General features: G+C 49.8%; 1 protein-coding gene across 1 annotated transcript in view; it reads right to left on the bottom strand.

The window, feature by feature from the left end:
- Positions 1-17,460, bottom strand: part of ACACB (acetyl-CoA carboxylase beta) — a 99,209-nt gene that overhangs the window by 57,664 nt on the left and 24,085 nt on the right. Inside the window, 11 exon segments of the mRNA XM_047088463.1 lie at positions 11-161; positions 1,895-2,058; positions 3,431-3,592; positions 6,352-6,522; positions 6,822-7,031; positions 10,344-10,454; positions 10,551-10,660; positions 11,663-11,761; positions 13,269-13,350; positions 13,564-13,673; positions 16,761-16,899. Coding sequence (XP_046944419.1) covers positions 11-161; positions 1,895-2,058; positions 3,431-3,592; positions 6,352-6,522; positions 6,822-7,031; positions 10,344-10,454; positions 10,551-10,660; positions 11,663-11,761; positions 13,269-13,350; positions 13,564-13,673; positions 16,761-16,899 — 1,509 coding nt within the window.

The raw sequence follows: 17,460 nt of genomic DNA, 5'->3' as shown, positions 1-17,460 counted from the left end.
CCCCCCCCACCTGCACTTTCTCAGCGATGAGGTGATCCAACCACCCTGTGTCGATGTCATTGTTCTGGAAACGCTCGGTCTCCAGCAGGTTAATGAGATACTCCACGGTGGTCCTGAAGTCGCCCCGGATGGACAGCTCCTTCAAAGCCACCACCATGTTCCTTGAGGGGAAAGGCACATTGATGGTTTTCCAAATTAATATACCGGCCAACAGAGTTCCTGCGTGCTTCTCAGAGAGCCAGAATAGCACAGTTGAGAGAGGGGGGGCCTGAGTCCAATGGCCCAGGTGTCAATCTCGGCTCCAGCATTTACTGGTCAGGCAATCTTGGGCGAGTGGCTTAACCGCTCTGGGCCTCAGTTTCCTCATCTGGAAAATGGGGAGATAACTCTGACTTCCAACGGGTGCTTGAGGATTAAGGTGAGACAATCCATAGAGAGCACACAGTCACCGATAAAAAAGGTCGGCTGCTACAAACAGGATTAATTACCGTGATGGTAATGATTATTAACCACGGCCAGTGGCTCTGCCTCTCTCCGGCCAGCCCTATTCAAATCCCCAGCACCCAGGGCAGCTGCTTTGCTGGGTATGCACGGGGTGGGCCTACGGACGGCCAACGCCGTCCCTCCACTGAGGGGGTGGCGGTCACCCATCCACCCGTGCTTGGTTGGTCACCACCTCCCATCTCCCAGAGGGGTGGCCTTCCCCCAAACAGGGCTCCAGTCCAAAGGGCTGACACCCCTACTCCCTATGAAATCACAGGGAGAGTGTTGGGCACCAGAGAAAGAGGTGGGATTAGAACAATTCTCTTCCCGGGAGGGAGCTTTGATATCTGACATTGGTGTCCCAGCGTGCATTCAGCAGGTGGAGCAAAGGGGCAAATCACAAGCCCAGTTCGGGGGGGAGAGAAAATACACAAGATGCACTAAGATCAAATGAGGGCGTCAATAGTCTACGGAAGGCCAGCTGTGGCACCGGAATCTGCATGTACGAGACGAGCTACTGGGCTCAAGGGTGACCCACTTGTTCCAATTTGCTCAGGACACGCCCAATTGTAGCAGTGAGAAATCCCAAATCCTAGGAAAGCCTCAGTCCTGGGGGAACTGGCACCCTTGATCCCCCCCCACCCGCCCCGCACCGGACTCTGGCGGCCATAAGAAATGCTGAAATTCTTCCCTCTGAATTCTGTTGAAATGGATACTGGTCATTCACAGCATGGGACACGCAAGCCACAGGCCGTTTGCATCGGCATGGGCTGGGATGGCTGGCCTTCCTCCTTCCCCTTCAATTTTACACCCAACGTGGGGCTCAAACTTAACAACACTGAGATCAAGAGTCACATGCCACGCCGGCTGAGCCAGCCAGGCACCCTGATTTTAATGCCTTTGAGACAGAATGACTGCAATGTCTTTGGGACTTTTCACTCTCAAGGACAGTTATTCATCCACACGAGAAGGTTTAATCACAACGTGAGCTGGTTTTTACCTCTCTGCGCTCGGGGCAAGGCAGGAGAAATTATAAGATGTGGGTGTTTCGGGATTCGGGAGCCCCTTTGTCAAGGGGCGTTTCTCCAGGACCTACTTAAAAGGTTTGTATCTAAAGAAGTCCCACACGCATCTTTTTTTTTTTTTTTAAAGCTATAGTACTTGGCACCTTTTATATGCGACCTGTAATGATCCCAAGACCAAAATGCCCTTGGTGAGCTCACTGGCCTTTACGGACACAGGAAGAGGGCAGACTTCGCTCTTGGATTTTAGCAAAGGGTATTTGACACAGGGTCTGCTCGGTGATTCGCCTCCTTTATCTCCTGGTGCCGCTGCCATCTGAAGCCACAGGCTAACTTTTAGTTTCCCGAAGAAAGGAGGGAAAGGAGGAGGGAAGGAGGGAGATACTGACGAAATGGCCTCTTCCCGGTTCTCTCCCCAGGAGAAGCAGTGCCCGAACTGGGAATCCGCAAATTCATGTAAGCCGCCAGCAGCAGCCACGCTGAAATAACCCCACACATTCTTGTTGCTGCGGAAATTCAGTTCCTGAACCGTTCCGGAGCTTGGCTTAAACCCCTGGAGCCCGGGAAGAAAAAGCAAAATGGAGAAAAAAAAAACAAAAAAAAAATCGTCACTCCGGCCAAATGTGCATCAGAATTAAATCCTAGGAAAACCCAAGAACACCCATCACAACCAAAAGCTTAGCGTCATCAACAGAACATTGATATCTCCCACTGCGGGTGTGGGTGTATCTACCCTTGGGCGTACCTACGTCCGAAGGTCAGTGCACGCAGGTAATCTCTACTTTAAAAAAAACTATAAAAATAAATAACCCAGTTGGATGGGCTGGGGCGGGGGACGGGGGGGGGGGTGCGCGCAGAGGAGGTACAGATACGATATGGGTGAACGTTGCTCATGATGGAGTGGAATGAAAATACATTCTGATTTTATCACCTTGACATTGTCAGTAATAAAAAGCTTTTGAACTCTGGATTATGAAAATTCCAGCAGATAAAGAAATCTAACGCTAACACACACCGAATACACTTATGGGGGGGTGGGGGATGGCCCATCCCATCCCCCTGAAAATAATTTTGGTAAGGGGGGAGGGGACACGGACCCTGGCTTGCTGTGATCAGGGCTTCTGACGCGCATAATGGAGGCATCCGTTTGGGCACAGGTACCTGGAGGTGAGAGCTGGAGAGTTTCAGGTGCCTGAGCTGTTTCCACACCTGGTTCTCCGCCCTCCCAGGCATCATCCCCCTGAAAACCTCCCATTTTCCTTAATCACCACCAGAGTCGGTCGTTTGCAGCCCAAGATGCCAAATGAACAGAGCTACCACACCTTACAATCCTTTCATTAAAAGGGGGGTGGGGGGAGACAAACCTCTTACCCCAAGTTTCTTGAGTGTAATCATGGAACAGTCAGGCTGTGGTAAATCATGGAGATTATGTGACAATCGACCACCGTGAGCAACTACGTCAAGTGGGACAGATGCCAGCTGGCTGATTTTTAAGGCGCACGGAAGAACAAGTCGCAAAGGAACCCCTCACGGGGGATCAGACTCCATTTATGTTGTAGCAGAGAGTACGTGGGGCCAGAAAACCAAGGCCCCGGGTACTAAACCTGACTGCTCATCCCCAAAATGGATGTGGCCTTTCGAGTCCAACAACGGGGCCCGGCCACGGCCTCAGCAGGTCCCAGGCACAAAACCCTACCTCAACCCGTGGAGCAATAGTGCAGGGCAACAATGCCCGGTGGGGTAACCGTCATGTAAGTGACCAATGAGACGCATGAAGGGCTCACCCCCGATCAAACCGTGCGCCTCCCCACGCCTGTCTGTACCCTGGGAAGCCTGGGCGTCTCATCCAAGGCTAACGTCTGGGATGTGTCCCACACTGGGAGACTGGAGACGGCAGACGCGGGGTGGGGAACCTCCCAACTTGCCTCATCTGGGTTCTCGCTGGTGATTCTGGCCGCGATGACATGGCCTCGGGCGAGCGGAGGGTTAGAAGGAGTTTCAAATGAAATGGGTGTCACTCCCCATGGCGACTCTCCGTACAGAAGCCGGATATCCTTCAGCCGGTGCAACGGCACCCCCATGGCGATCTGAAAGGAAGAGATCCATCCCCCGTGAGCCTCAGCCCCACCGGAACCCCGGCCCTCAAACACCGAGTGCACTGCCACGGAGGAAGAGACGCAGCGAACGATTTCAGGGATACCGAGCACGTCCTGAGCATGCAACACTGTGGCTGCGGTGGTGGGAGGAGCAAAGCAAGAAAAAGGCAAGAGGCTTGACTCCGCCCCCAGGGAACAAACAGCGTCCCCCGAGGAAAAGCAGCCACTTTCGTAAAACCACCTCACGCCACCAGAACACCCGTGCGTCAGATAAAAGTTACAGACTCCGGGCGCCATCCGCGCAAGGGGAGATATAACGGTGGCCGGCTGCAGACTTAAAGGTTTTACTACTTTTAAAGTTTTTATGTATCCGTTTTGAGAGAGAGAGCAAGAGCCAGCAGGGGTGGGGGGAGGGTGACGGAGAGGGAGGGGACAGAGGATCCAAAGTGGGCTCTGTGCTGACAGCAGAGAGCCTGACCAGGGGCTGGAACTCATGAACCGTGAGATCACGCCCTGAGCCGAAGTCAGCCGCTTAACTGACTGAGCCACCCAGGGGCCCCGAGCTAAAGGTTTTAAAATGACTCAGAGGAACCTGGGCCTGCAGAATGAGTATAAGACACAAATTTAACCTCCTGGGTCTTTCTGATGAGATGCACTAAGAAGGGCCCAACGCCCACCACCTAGGTGGTAAGCTGCCAAAACCCACCCGGGACTTTTCCACCAGGAAGAAGCCATCAGACAAATCCACACTGAGGGGCGTTCTGCCTGAACTCTTCTCAAACACCAACATGGAGAACAAAAAAGTATGTCTGAGGACAGAGGAGAGACTCAAAAGTTGTGGCGGTGAAACAGAATGTGAGGTCTGGGAATGGATCCTGGGTTTTTTGTTTGTTGTTTTTTTTTTTAATTTTTTTTTCAACGTTTATTTATTTTTGGGACAAAGAGAGACAGAGCATGAACGGGGGAGGGGCAGAGAGAGAGGGAGACACAGAATCGGAAACAGGCTCCAGGCTCCGAGCCATCAGCCCAGAGCCTGACGCGGGGCTCGAACTCACGGACCGCGAGATCGTGACCTGGCTGAAGTCGGACGCTCAACCGACTGCGCCACCCAGGCGCCCCCCTGGGTTTTTAAAATAAGCAAAAAAATAGCCATAAAAAGAGATTACTGAAACAGAGGGGAAACTCTTAATGGTATTAGATTGTATAAATTTGTTGTTAAGTAGGCTCCACACCCAATGCGGGGCTTGAACTCATGACCCTGAGATCAAGAGTCGATGCTCTCCTGGCTGAGCCACTCAAGAGCCCCTAAATTTTATCAATTTTTTAATTTTATACTTCTTAATTTCAGATAGACGTGTGGTGGCATCAGTGCTTTACCAAGCGTCATCATTTTATGGTGGTGTTGTGCCAGAATGATCCTTTTTTTTTAGAATGATCTTATTCTTGGGAGTTCCTTTGACTCGAGGATTTAGAGGCAAAGTGCCATGAAGGTTCAAGTCAAAACATCACTCAAAAACATAGGCTGCGGGGCGCCTGGGTGGGTCAATTGGTTGCTTAACCAACTTCAGCTCAGGTCATGATCTCACAGTTCATGGGTTCAAGCCCCACGTCGGGCTCTGCGCTGACAGCTCGGAGCCTGGAGCCTGCTTCGGATTCTGTCTCTCTCTCTCTCTCTCTCTCTCAAAGGTAAATAAAGCATTAAAAAAAAGTTAAGCTGAAAAAAAATTAAACAGACACACAAATACAACACAAACCTGGCAGAGACTAACAATGGTGGACTGAGGGGTAGGGCGTGGGTGTTAATTGCACTATCCGTGCAACATTCCTGAAATTTTCCAAACAAAAAAAACCAAAACACAAAAAACAAAACCCCACAAAATAGAAAAACAATAAAAATGCTGGTGGAGGGAGGAAGCAAGGAAAGAAAGGTAAGACACACATATTTTACAAATTTGAGTTCCCACTGGTGCAGGAGTTCCTAACTGTGGGTCACAAGTTCTCGACGGGGGTGATACTGCCCCCCAAGGGGGCAAATATTTGCTCTTGGGGATGAAATCATCTTACTCTTTGTATGTATAAGATGTGGATGTATCTACAGTAAAAACAGGTATATCTGTGATGTTAAAATTTCATAAGGGGAGGAATTAGGGGGAAAAGTATCTACAAAGGCTCCTGAAGGGAGCTGTAATGAAAAAAAAAAGGCTGAGGGGCACCTGGGCGGCTGAGTCAGTTAAGCGTCCGATTTTGGCTCAGATCATGATCTCGCGGTTCGTGAGTTCGAGCCCCACGATGGGCCCCACGCTCACAGTGCAGAGCCTGCTTGGGATTCTCTCTCTCTCCCTCTCCCTCTCCTCTCTCTGGCCCTTTCATGCTCTCTCTCTCAAAAATAAATAAACTTTTTAAAAAAGTTAAAAAAAAAAAAAAAGGTTGAGACACACTCCTCTGGGAGGGACTATGAACGGGTACAAGGGGTCCGCAAATGCCCTGGAACTGTATAAAATAGTTTTTTCCCAGGGAGAAGTTCAACAGGCTTCTGCCCGTTTCTCAAAGAGGTCTATAGCCAGACAAAGGGGACGAGCCACTTCTCAGAAGCTTCTCAGCCTGTGTGGTTCTCAGTGCTACTCCCGCAACAAACCAGTCACTCCCCTGGGACGGCCAGTCAAGACAGAGTCGGGAAGGGCTGATAGGAGCCGGACAGGGCCCCCACCCCAGGCGGAAGAAACCCCAGGGCCTGGAGCCCATTTCCTCGCCTGTAGCTGGGCGGCCGGCAGGTTGACGTCGGCGATCATTTCCGTGCACGGGTGTTCCACCTGCAGGCGGGGATTCAGCTCCAGAAAATGGAAGCTGCCATCCTGGCTGTAGAGGTATTCCACTGTCCCCGCGCTCACGTAGCCCACGGTCTTGGCCAGGCGGACGGCACACTGCACAGAAACGGACACCGAAGGGTTTCCGGTGGTTTTCTTGGACCGTCTCAACGGTGGCTTATAAGTTCCCCACACCAAATGCTGAGGACCTGCTGTGCGGGAGCTCCTTTGGGACCTCAGGGATCACACTCCCTACGATGGCTTTCACCCCGCCGACCGTGTCTTCACGGGCACCCACCCCGCTCTGGCAACGCGAACTGTAGGGCGCTTTTGCTGGCTGGGTGGAGACGGCTCTCCCTGCGGCTGTCCGCCCCGCGCCACCACCCCCCACCCCGCCCCAGCTCTGCAGAGCTCACCTGCTCCATGAACTCGAACACAGCCGGTGTGGCGATGGTGGCCGGTGCCTCCTCGATGATCTTCTGATGCCGCCGCTGGATGGAGCAGTCACGCCCGAACAGAGACACGGCGTTCCCGTACTGGTCGGCGAGGATCTGGACCTCCAGGTGCCGGGCGTGCTGGGCCAGCTTCATGAGAAAGATCGGGGAGCCCGGGATCTCACTCTGCACCTGGGGGGACAGCAGAGTGGCTCACTCTTCCCCGGGGGACCAGGGCTGGAGCGCGAAGTTCTCTGAAGATACGTCCACGATTTTGCTGATCTCTTAGCTTTGTTTTACCTCTCTCACAGACATGCCCTTCTCCTTGATGTTTTAAGTCCGATATTGTCGAAAGTCTATAATGGAACAAGGGCAATTTCCCCACAACCCCATCTCCTGAAGATAATGTGCTGTTAAGATTTGGGTGCGCGTTAGAGTGTAATGTGCTAAGAGTGACTGTGGTTAAGAGTTATCTGGTTAAGTCAATGTGCTGGTGAGGGCCAGGGGCACACTCAGGAACACACATGGCACACGGAATGTTCTTGGGATAAAAATAGGACCGAAACATGCTACCCTGCAACTTTCTTTTCCTCCTTCTTAAATAGTACTCTCTCACTTCATTCTTTTGATGGCTTAAAGCCAATCGTCCAGAAATTCCTAATGACGATATAAAAACCAGTGGTCCCATTTAACGATGCTTAGGAAAAGTTTTTAAGTTTCATTTTATTTTTTTATTTATTTTGAGAGCAAGATAGAGAGCAAGCAGGGGAGGGGTAGAGAGAGAGAGAGAGAGAGAGATCCCATGCAAGGCTCTGTGCTGCCAGGGCAGAGCTCGACACGAGGCTTGATCTCATGAACCCGGGAGATCGTGACCTGAGCTGAAACCAAGAGTCAGATGTTTAACTGACTGAGCTGCCCAGGCACCCCTAAGAAATTTTTTTAAAAAGCAAGCTGCAGCTATATAGGGGATGACCCCACTTATAATACAAAAAATAATAAAACAGAACTGTATGACTGCCTATATAAAAGTAGATACAGGGGCACCTGGCTGGCTCAGTCGGTAGAGCACGTGACTCTTGGTCTCGGGTTTGTAAGTTCGAGCCCCACATTGGGTGTAGAAATTACTTTTAAAAATTAAAACATCTTTTAAAAATGTTTTTTCAAAAGTATATACTGTCAAAGTGCTGGAACCAACCCAACTGCTAACTAGTTACATCTGAGAAGGGGGAGGAGTTCAGAGGTGGTGATAAAAAGAGAATTTTCCACGGGGCGCCTGGGTGGCTCAGTCGGTTAAGCGTCTGACTTCAGCTCAGGTCACGATCTCGCAGTCCGTGAGTTCGAGCCCCGCGTCGGCCTCTGGGCTGATGGCTCGGAGCCTGGAGCCTGCTTCCGATTCTGTGTCTCCCTCTCTCTCTGCCCCTCCCCCATTCGTACTCTGTCTCTCTGTGTCTCAAAAATAAATAAACATTAAAAAAAGAGAATCTTCCTTTTTTATGTTTAATATACCCCAAAAGCGTTCAGATGTTTGTATAAGAACAGTTTCATATTGCACTCACGTAATCAAAAGAAAAACGCTTGGGGGAGGCTGGGCATGTGTGGGGACGGGGCGTATGCAGGAGCTCTACACTTCCCACTCAGTTTTGCTGTGAATGAAAAACCACTCTAAGAAGCAATGCCTATTTTAAAAAACTTTTTTCTTAATGTTTTCATTTATTTTTGAGAGAGAGCGTGGGGGGGGGCGGTGGTGGACAGAGAGCGGAGGACAGAGGATCCGAAGCAGGCCCTACATCGACAGCGGTGAGCCCAAGTGGGGCTCGAATTCACAAACCCTGAGATCATGACCTGAGCTGAAGTCGGACACCCAACCGACTGAGCCACCCAGGCGCCCCACGTCTATTTTAAAGAAAGGGCGGGGGGGAAAGCTTTAGAACCTACACGACTCGTAAATGTAATAGAGGATCCAGGACTGGATCCTGAAACAGAAAGAAGAGATTAGTGGGGAATACTGGTGAGCTCTGAATCAAGTCTGGAGTTCACCTAATAGAAACGTATCACTGTTGATCTCTTAGTTATAGCAAACGTGGCACGGCTGACGGAAGATAAAGGCGGGAAACCAGGTGAAGGGTAGATGGGAATTCTACTACCTTCACAACTTTCCTATAAATAGAACTTCTTCCCCCCAAAATACCCCAAAAACCTGTTCAGCCCAATGGAATCACGTGAGAGCAAAACCACTACGTTATAGAACATTCACACACTGCCCACAGGTGTTTATCTGGTAAACCTTTTTAGAAGGCAATTTATTGACCTGTTTTGCTAAACGCACGCGCCCTCTATCTGACTAAGTCCTTCTTGGCACGTCATCAAAATAACCGTCAAGACTGGAACAACATGGGAAAAATGTCCATGATCTACAACTTGGAATTTTTTTTTAACGTAGAACAAAACACCGGGCAGAATGAATGCAACTCTTTCAAACACGCACAGGAACAAGTTCTGGAAGAAACCCTAGAAATACTAAAATAGTCATGTTAAGAATGGAAAGGTTGGGGCGCCTGGGTGGCGCAGTCGGTTAAGCGTCCGACTTCAGCCAGGTCACGATCTCGCGGTCCGTGAGTTCGAGCCCCGCGTCAGGCTCTGGGCTGATGGCTCGGAGCCTGGAGCCTGTTTCCGGTTCTGTGTCTCCCTCTCTCTCTGCCCCTCCCCCGTTCATGCTCTGTATCTCTCTGTCCCAAAAATAAATAAACGTTGAAAAAAAAAAATTTTTTTTAAAAAAGAATGGAAAGGTTGAGGGGCCTGGGTGGCTCATTCGGTTCGGTGTCCAACTCTTGATCTCGGTTCAGGTCATGACCTCACAGTTTGTGGGACTGAGCCCCACATCGGGCTCTGCGCTGACAGTGTGGAGCCTGCTTCGGATCCTCTCTCTCCCACTCTCTCCGCCCCTCCCTCTCTCACACACACAGTAAATAAATAAACATTTTTTAAAAAGAAATCTTCGAAAAACGTCTTTAAAAAGAATGGGAAGATCATCAGCCTACCTTTTTTAAAACAATGCCAACGGGCAGCTGCAATAGGGCATAATGTTGGCAAAGTGAAAACCCAGCTACAAATAAGCAGATACACAGTTCATTCCTACAACCAAAGTCAATCACCTAGAAACATTAAAAACACCAAGACTACCGAAACATACACAATGTCCCATCTTTCGAGAGACAACTATAGTCACAAGCCGATAGATACTCTGGCCCTGCTTCTCTGAAATCATTTAAAGTCACGAGGATTCACAGAATCGAACATCTAAGTTAATGGTGTGGGGATCAACACGAACCACGGACTTCCATGATGTCGTAAAAACGTACACATTTGCTTCGGAACACAGCAGAGCAATATTCCAGCTCCCGCACATGTCCTCTTGATTTCTGACACGGTAACGCAAATGAAAAGAATCTGGCAGCCAACAACGAAATGCACACAATTCCCAAACACTCAGCAAGAACAGCTCACTTGTCTGAAAAGGATTGGGAAGTCCTCAGCACTCTCTGCTTTCCGGATTCCTTTCCCTCCACCGCCTTCAGAAGCTTTGATCATCAAGGGAAAACCAATTTTCTCTGCCACCTGGGGGCGAAGGACAAACAGACCTCTTTAGAAGGTAGACTGTTTCCAGGATGATGAGAAGCCTCCAGCACCTTGACCTCCCAGCCCCATGTTTACCTCTAGGCCCTCATCCACATCTTTCACACAACCCTGGTCGTAAATGTCTTCTGGGACACTGATTCTTTTCCCCTCCTGCAGATTATCTTCTGTCCACTCTATCATCAGACCTGGAGAGTCACAAAAAAAAAAAAAAAAAAAAAAAAAGCTGAATCCTCCTGAGGATGGCGGAGATACATAATACGGAAACCACGGGGCCTTTCCTCACCAAAGCCTCTCAAGACCCGGCCTCCGGACCAACAACAGACAGACACAGTCCTTCAGCTTCGCACAGTGGCTTTTAATTTTCCTAAGGACTGACTTGACCTCGAAAGGGAAATCAAACTTAAGAAATTCAGACTGCGTCTACCAAGAACAATCATATTAACCTGAACTGAAAAAAAATTCCAATTCTACCCACGGATGACATTTATATGTGAATCGCTGTTTTCTAAGACCCTTTCCATCCCAAATTCGCTGTCTTTGAGGAAAAAAATCAGATTGAATAGGAAACTCCTGAGCTTTTTTTTTCCTGTTCATTTTTAATTTATCCTAGAAATTCTATCCTAGGATTCCTTAGGAATTCATCCTAAGGAAATGATTAAAAACTACATCGAGATTTAGCTATAAAACTATCAAGATTCCATTACTTTTAGCTCTTAAAACAAAAAATTGGAACAAAATAAGCTGGAAACAACCTAAATATATAACTGTAGAGAACTGTTAATTATGGTAAGTACCTCTCTACGATAAAATCCAATGCAGATATTTTAAATGTTGTAAAGTGTACTTACTGACAAAGAAGGATTAGTGAGAAAAAAAATAAGTCACAGAGTAGTCAATACAAGATCTCTGGCTTTTTAAAGGATATGCCTAGGAAAAAAAAGGCCCGAAAGGTAGGCTCTTTGGCTGTAACAGACGTCTGACACTGGGGCACAGGATTATGGATGATTTCTATTTCTTTTTTGTAATTCTAGATTTTCTAAGCTGTCTGCAATGAAACTGTACCATTGGTTTCATCATTTTAAATTTTTTAAATGATAAGGATAAAAAGAAAAAAGCATATTCCTATCACCCCTTCTGGGCAGATAGGGTGGCAGAGCTCCCCGCAGAGTGAGGCTCAGGTCACTTACCACTTCCACTCCAAGGCAGTGTTGGGACCTGCAGCGTCTGGGCCACAATGGTGGAGGCGATCTTATCTCCCAAGGCCCACATGGCCTCACTGGGAGGGCCTGAGGGATCAGGGACAAAGGGCGAGGCAGAATCGAGTTAGTCAATGGCCCCTTGCAGCCCCGTGCCAACCAAATGCACGAAGACAAGTACTCAGGTCCTAGCTCTCAAGGAATGTAACGACAAGTTGGGGAAGGAAAAAAATCTATCGGTCTGCTACTTCATCAGATGGGGATGAAGTATGCCATTTTTAGTACATGTGGAATGTAAACCTGATCTGAGTTACAACCTGAGGTATGTGGCATGCGCAAAATTCACTTGTCAGGAAGAAGCCAAAGAGTTAGACCAAAGGGCCAAGCTAGCACCTCAGAAAACTAGACCCTAGGTTAGCAAACTTCTCCTATAATGATCCAGATGGAATTTGGAGCTTTGCGGGTCTGCCTGTCTCTGTCATGAATATTCAACTTTGCCAATGTTGGGCAAAAGCAGCCATAGGCAATAACTAAATGAATGAGAGGGCCGTGTTTCAATAAATCTTTATTTACAAAAGCAGGCAGTGATCTGGACTTGGCCTATGGGCTATAGTTTGCTGGGCTGGCTCATCAACAACCTCCAGAGGAGCTAAGGGATAATGAGGGTCCCACGTGACGGCCAACCAAAGACAATAGATAGCGAAAACACAAACAGGCCTGGGTCACTAAGCAGACCTGTGGAATGTCAGGTGCTGATTTGCCCTGAGTTGCTTCATACAGTGTGTGTTGCAGACCCAGAGATAAGCAGCAGCATGGGGATTTAGTGTGGATGGTGAATGATTCCCCCAAATCACGCAAAGATGGCCAACAGCATGACTGCACACACAGAGTTTACAAATACATATCCTATAACAAACAGATGCCATAGAGAGTATCGTTTTACCTAAAAAGCTATAGCGATGAGGGACTCTGGTCCTAAGATGCCAGGACATTACAAAGCCCTGAGAACAGCCCAAGAAAGGTGTGGGCTTATCAGAAATGTGACCTCCGGGGGCGCCTGGGTGGCGCAGTCGGTTAAGCATCCGACTTCAGCCAGGTCACGATCTCGCGGTCCGTGAGTTCGAGCCCCGCGTCGGGCTCTGGGCTGATGGCTCAGAGCCTGGAGCCTGTTTCCGATTCTGTGTCTCCCTCTCTCTCTGCCCCTCCCCCGTTCATGCTCTGTCTCTCTCTGTCCCAAAAATAAATAAACGTTGAAAAAAAAAATTAAAAAAAAAAAAAAAAGAAAGAAATGTGACCTCCGAACCCAGTCAGAAATCTGAACATGGCTGGGATCTCGGTACCAGCAGGAGCATGAGCAGAGGGTTCCACTCGCTCCAGCATCATTCCGCTGTGGTACCCATGGTAATGCCTCCTATGTCCCTGGGCTGCCCAACCTCCCCTCCACCGGCCGGCCCTTCCTCCTCGTGACAATGAAAGGGTGAGGTGGGAATGTAAAGTGACCCCCACCTTGCAGGGCTACACTGGAAAGAGAACCTGACCCAGCAGACCATCCCGTGAACGCCCCGATTCCCGCGTATCTGACGGAGACGTACTCTACCTAAGAAAGCAATCTCATGCTTGCACAGGAGCTCCGGGAGTTTGGGGTTTTCGGAAGCATGGCCCCAGCCAGCCCACACCGCCTGTAAACACAGAGAGGTGTGAATGCAGATCTTCGAGAATCCCCCTCCTGTCACGCACGGAAAGCTCTTCCCGGGGTCACCTCAGCCCCGGATTTCAGGGTCCCGGAACGATCTGGCTCCTCCCTCCCTTCTGAACCTGCAGGAGTGAGTTTTTGCTCCAAAGTTCAGAGCGTCATCCCCCTGTAGACAGACTGGGCACCACATCTGACTTACCTGCACGGGGATCCTCTTGGCAATGTCCACAACCAGCTCCACGTTGGCATAGTTGTTGTTGTTGGGCCCTCCTGGGACAGGGACGTACTGATCTGCCATCTTGATATACTCTGCAATTAAATGAGAAAAGGAAAGAAAAACTGAGACGCTGAAGGTCACTGCGGGACTACGGACGGCCACCGAGAGGATGACCAAGACTCTGTGGCAGCAAGGGACAAACGCGTGTGGGCACTTGAAGAAAACCGGACGTGACTTTCACTATGTGAAAATATATGTGCATCAGGACAAGGTCTGGAAGGGACTAAAGAAAGAAGGACGCAAGCTTCTTGGGGACGGTTGGGATAAGAGGTGGCGTGTTCTATTAATTCCCTTTTTCAATGTTTATTTATTTATTGTGTGTGTGTGTGTGTGTAAGAGAGAGAGAGAGAGAGAGAGAGAGAGAGAGAGAGAGAGAGAGAGAGTCCCAAGTAGGCTCGACATCATCGGCACAGAGCCCGACTCAGGGACCCATCTCACGAACCGTGACATCATGACCTGAGCAGAGATCAAGAGTCTGATGCTCAACGAACTGAGCCACCCAGGAGCCCCTATTAATGCCTATTTAAAGTTTACCTTAATACTGTTTTGCCATTAAGCAATACAATGTGTTTTTTTTACATTTTTGTTTATTTTTTGAGAGAGAGATAGAGTGAGCAGAAGCAGGGGAGGGGCGGGGAGAGAGGGAGGGAGGGAGAGAGGATCCCAAGCAGGCTCTGCGCTGTTAGCACAGAGCCCAGCGTGGGGTGGGGCTCAAACTCGCGAACCGTGAGATCATAACCTGAGCCGAAACCAAGAGTTGGATGCTTAACTGACTGAGCCACCCAGACGCCCCAACAATACCATGTTTTTTTAACCACGGTAAAAAACAAAAAACATAAAATGGGTCATCGAATTCATTTTTCCAGCGTCCAGTTCCAGAGGATTTAGCACATTCACATTGTTATGAAACAGATCTCCAGAACTTTTTCTATTTTGCAAATCTGAAACCCTGCCCATGAAACAACTACTCCCCTTGTTCCCTCCCGCAGCCCCTGGCCACCACCATCTACCCTCGGTCTCTACGAATCTGACAACTCTAGGGACCTCATATATGTGGGATCCTCTTTGTCTTTCTGTGACTGGTTCCTTGCACTTAGCATCATGTCTTCCGGTTCACCGACGCTGTACCACGTGACTGGATTTCCTTCCTTTTTAAGGCTCAATACAATGCGATGTTTTGATTTCAAAATAGTCATGCCCTTTATGCCAGAAACTCCACTTCTAGAAATATGTCCTAAAAAACCCTCCTCATGAACGAAGGCAAAGGATGACGTAAGAGGATGTTCACCGGGCAGTGTTTTGGAAAAGCCAGACTTAAGCCAAAGGCAAGGGTGGGTACCCCTGTCCCATGGGATTCTTGTGGATCCTGAGAAGCAACAGTGTGGAACTTCATGTGCAGGCTCGCAATGAAACCCACGAGTGGTGGATTCCTCCCAGCCTGCCTGCCTCCCATGTTGATGGAGCACACGAGCATTGGCCACGGGGGAGGGACCACAGATTACAAAGTAAGGAGTCAGACAAGCTCCCTCCCGTCCCTGGGTTTTACTCCACTATCTGAGAAGATAAACAAGAAAACAAACACAATAGCACCAGAACGGGGTCAACGCCAGGGCTCTCTGTAAAAGTCACACGGAAGAACACGACTCAAAGGCTAGGGCAGGGAGGGGTGGAGGCCTGTTGTTCCAGGAGCTTCAGGGGTGGGGAAGTGGGGGGGGGGGGGAGCGTCATCAGCAAAAGATCCAGCATGTTCCAAGAGTTCTTGGACAGGAAAGAGCTCAGCCGGCCCAGCAACCGGTGAGGCCACTGTGGCTGGGACCCAGGGATGGAACGTGAGAGGCACTAGATGGGGCCAGGAGGCCAGCAGAGTCACGTTGTGAGGCACCTTAACGGGCCTGAGTGAGGACGTGGAATTTTAGTCTGAGTGTGATGGGAGCCCCCACAGAATAAGGCAGTGGATTCAGACAGCCTGGGGTTCCAATCCTGCCATGCCACATACTGGCTCTACGACCCTGGACGAACGACTTATGTCCCCGTGCCTCACTGCCTTGTCTATAAAATAGGGCTGACAATCAAATCTGTCCTCTGAGTTAAAAGGAGGCTGCATCCTGAGGCACCTGGGTGGCTCAGTCGGTAAAGCGTCTGACTCTTGATCTCGGCTCAGGTCATGGTCTCATGGTTCATGAGTTCGACTCCCACATCAGGCTCCGTGCTGACAACGTGGAGCCTGCTTGAGATTCTCTCTCTCCCTCTTTCTCTGCTCCTCCCCTATTCATTCTCTCATCTCTCTCAAAATAAATAAATAAACATTAAAAAAGAGAGAGAGAGAGAGAGAGAGAAGAAGGCTGCATCAGTGCGGGGTCAGGGCCCACGGCCTCTGCTCCAGGTTCGGGGGGAGAGCAGGGGACAGCCCCGCAGCCTCAGAAGTTTCGAGGAGGAGCTGACAGGCCCTGAGGCTGGGTTTCTAAGAGGTCACTCTGGCTACTGTGTGGAAAAAAGTCTGTAGAGGGATGTGATGGTTCAGGGAAAAAAGCAAACTTGTCCGACAGTTATTTACAGAATGAGCTATGCTAACAGACATAGAGAAACAGTGAACAGAAAACTGAATGGTTGAAACACAATACATACATCTGCAAGAAAGAACCCCCCCCTGCCCCACCCCACCGGGTGAGAAAGACCACTCTGATGGAACACTGGGCACTTCTCAAAGATAGGATTTCTACTTTGAGTATTGACCGTTTGCATTTTTTCAAGTTTATTTATTTGAGAGAGAAAGAACGCAAGAGTGAGTGAGCGGGGCAGAAAGAGAAGGAGTGAGAGAATCCCAAGCAGGCTCCGCACCGTCAGCACAGAGCCAGATGCGGGGCTCGATCTCACAAACCGTGAGATCGTGACCTGAGCCGAAGTCAAGAGTCGGACGCTTAACTGACTGAGCCAGCCAGGCGCCCCTGCATTTTTAATTAAATGAAGAACAGGCAAATAATGCAAGCTCAGAAGAGGTACCCTGGGACTCTGGGGTCCAGGATGGACGTGGCCTAGGTAAAATGGAGGAGGAGAGGGCAGGTAAGGACAGGGGGTGGCGGGGGGGGGGAGGGGGGGGGAAGGAGTCAAGGCCCGGGTACCTGCATTGGCCTTCAGGTCCTCTGGGGTCACCATGACAACAAACCGGATGGCCCGCTCGTTGCGGAACATCTCATAGGCCCACCTGCGGATGGAGCGCATGCACTTCACGGCGGCGATGCCGTTGTTGGCGATGAGCACCTGGACCGAGAAAATGGGGAAGGGGCCAGAGATGCACACCTACCTGTGCTGGGAGCTGCATGCTACCCCGGTGTCCATCTCACAGCTGCAGAGCCTCCTGAGGTACCTCTTTGAATCTCTAGAGCACACAGCCTGGCAGAGAGGTGCTCAAAATCTGCTGGCTGCATGAATAGATGATGGGGGGATGGATGGATGATTGGTCAGGTAGAGGACTGGATGGATGGACAGATGGATGGATGGATGGCTGGATGGGTGAGTGTATGGATGGATGGATGGACAGATGGATGGATGGGTGGGTGGGTGGATGGATGGATAGATGGATGGATGGATGAGTGAATGGATGGATGGGGGGATGGATGAAAGAGTGGATGGATGGATGGATGGATGGATGGATGAGTGGATGGGTGAGTGGATGGATGGATGGATGGATGGATGGATGGATGAGTGGATGGATGGGTGGATGGGTGAGTGGATGGATGGGTGGATGGATGGATGGATGGATGGGTGGATGAGTGGATGGATGGATGGATGGATGGATGGATGGATGGATGGATGGATAAG

Source organism: Lynx rufus, unplaced genomic scaffold (assembly GCF_022079265.1).
Source record: "Lynx rufus isolate CCGP_SWC_20201006 ecotype Redwood Valley unplaced genomic scaffold, mLynRuf1.p SCAF_24, whole genome shotgun sequence".
Taxonomy (NCBI): Eukaryota; Metazoa; Chordata; class Mammalia; order Carnivora; family Felidae; genus Lynx; species Lynx rufus.
This window is presented reverse-complemented; position numbering and strand designations above follow the sequence as displayed.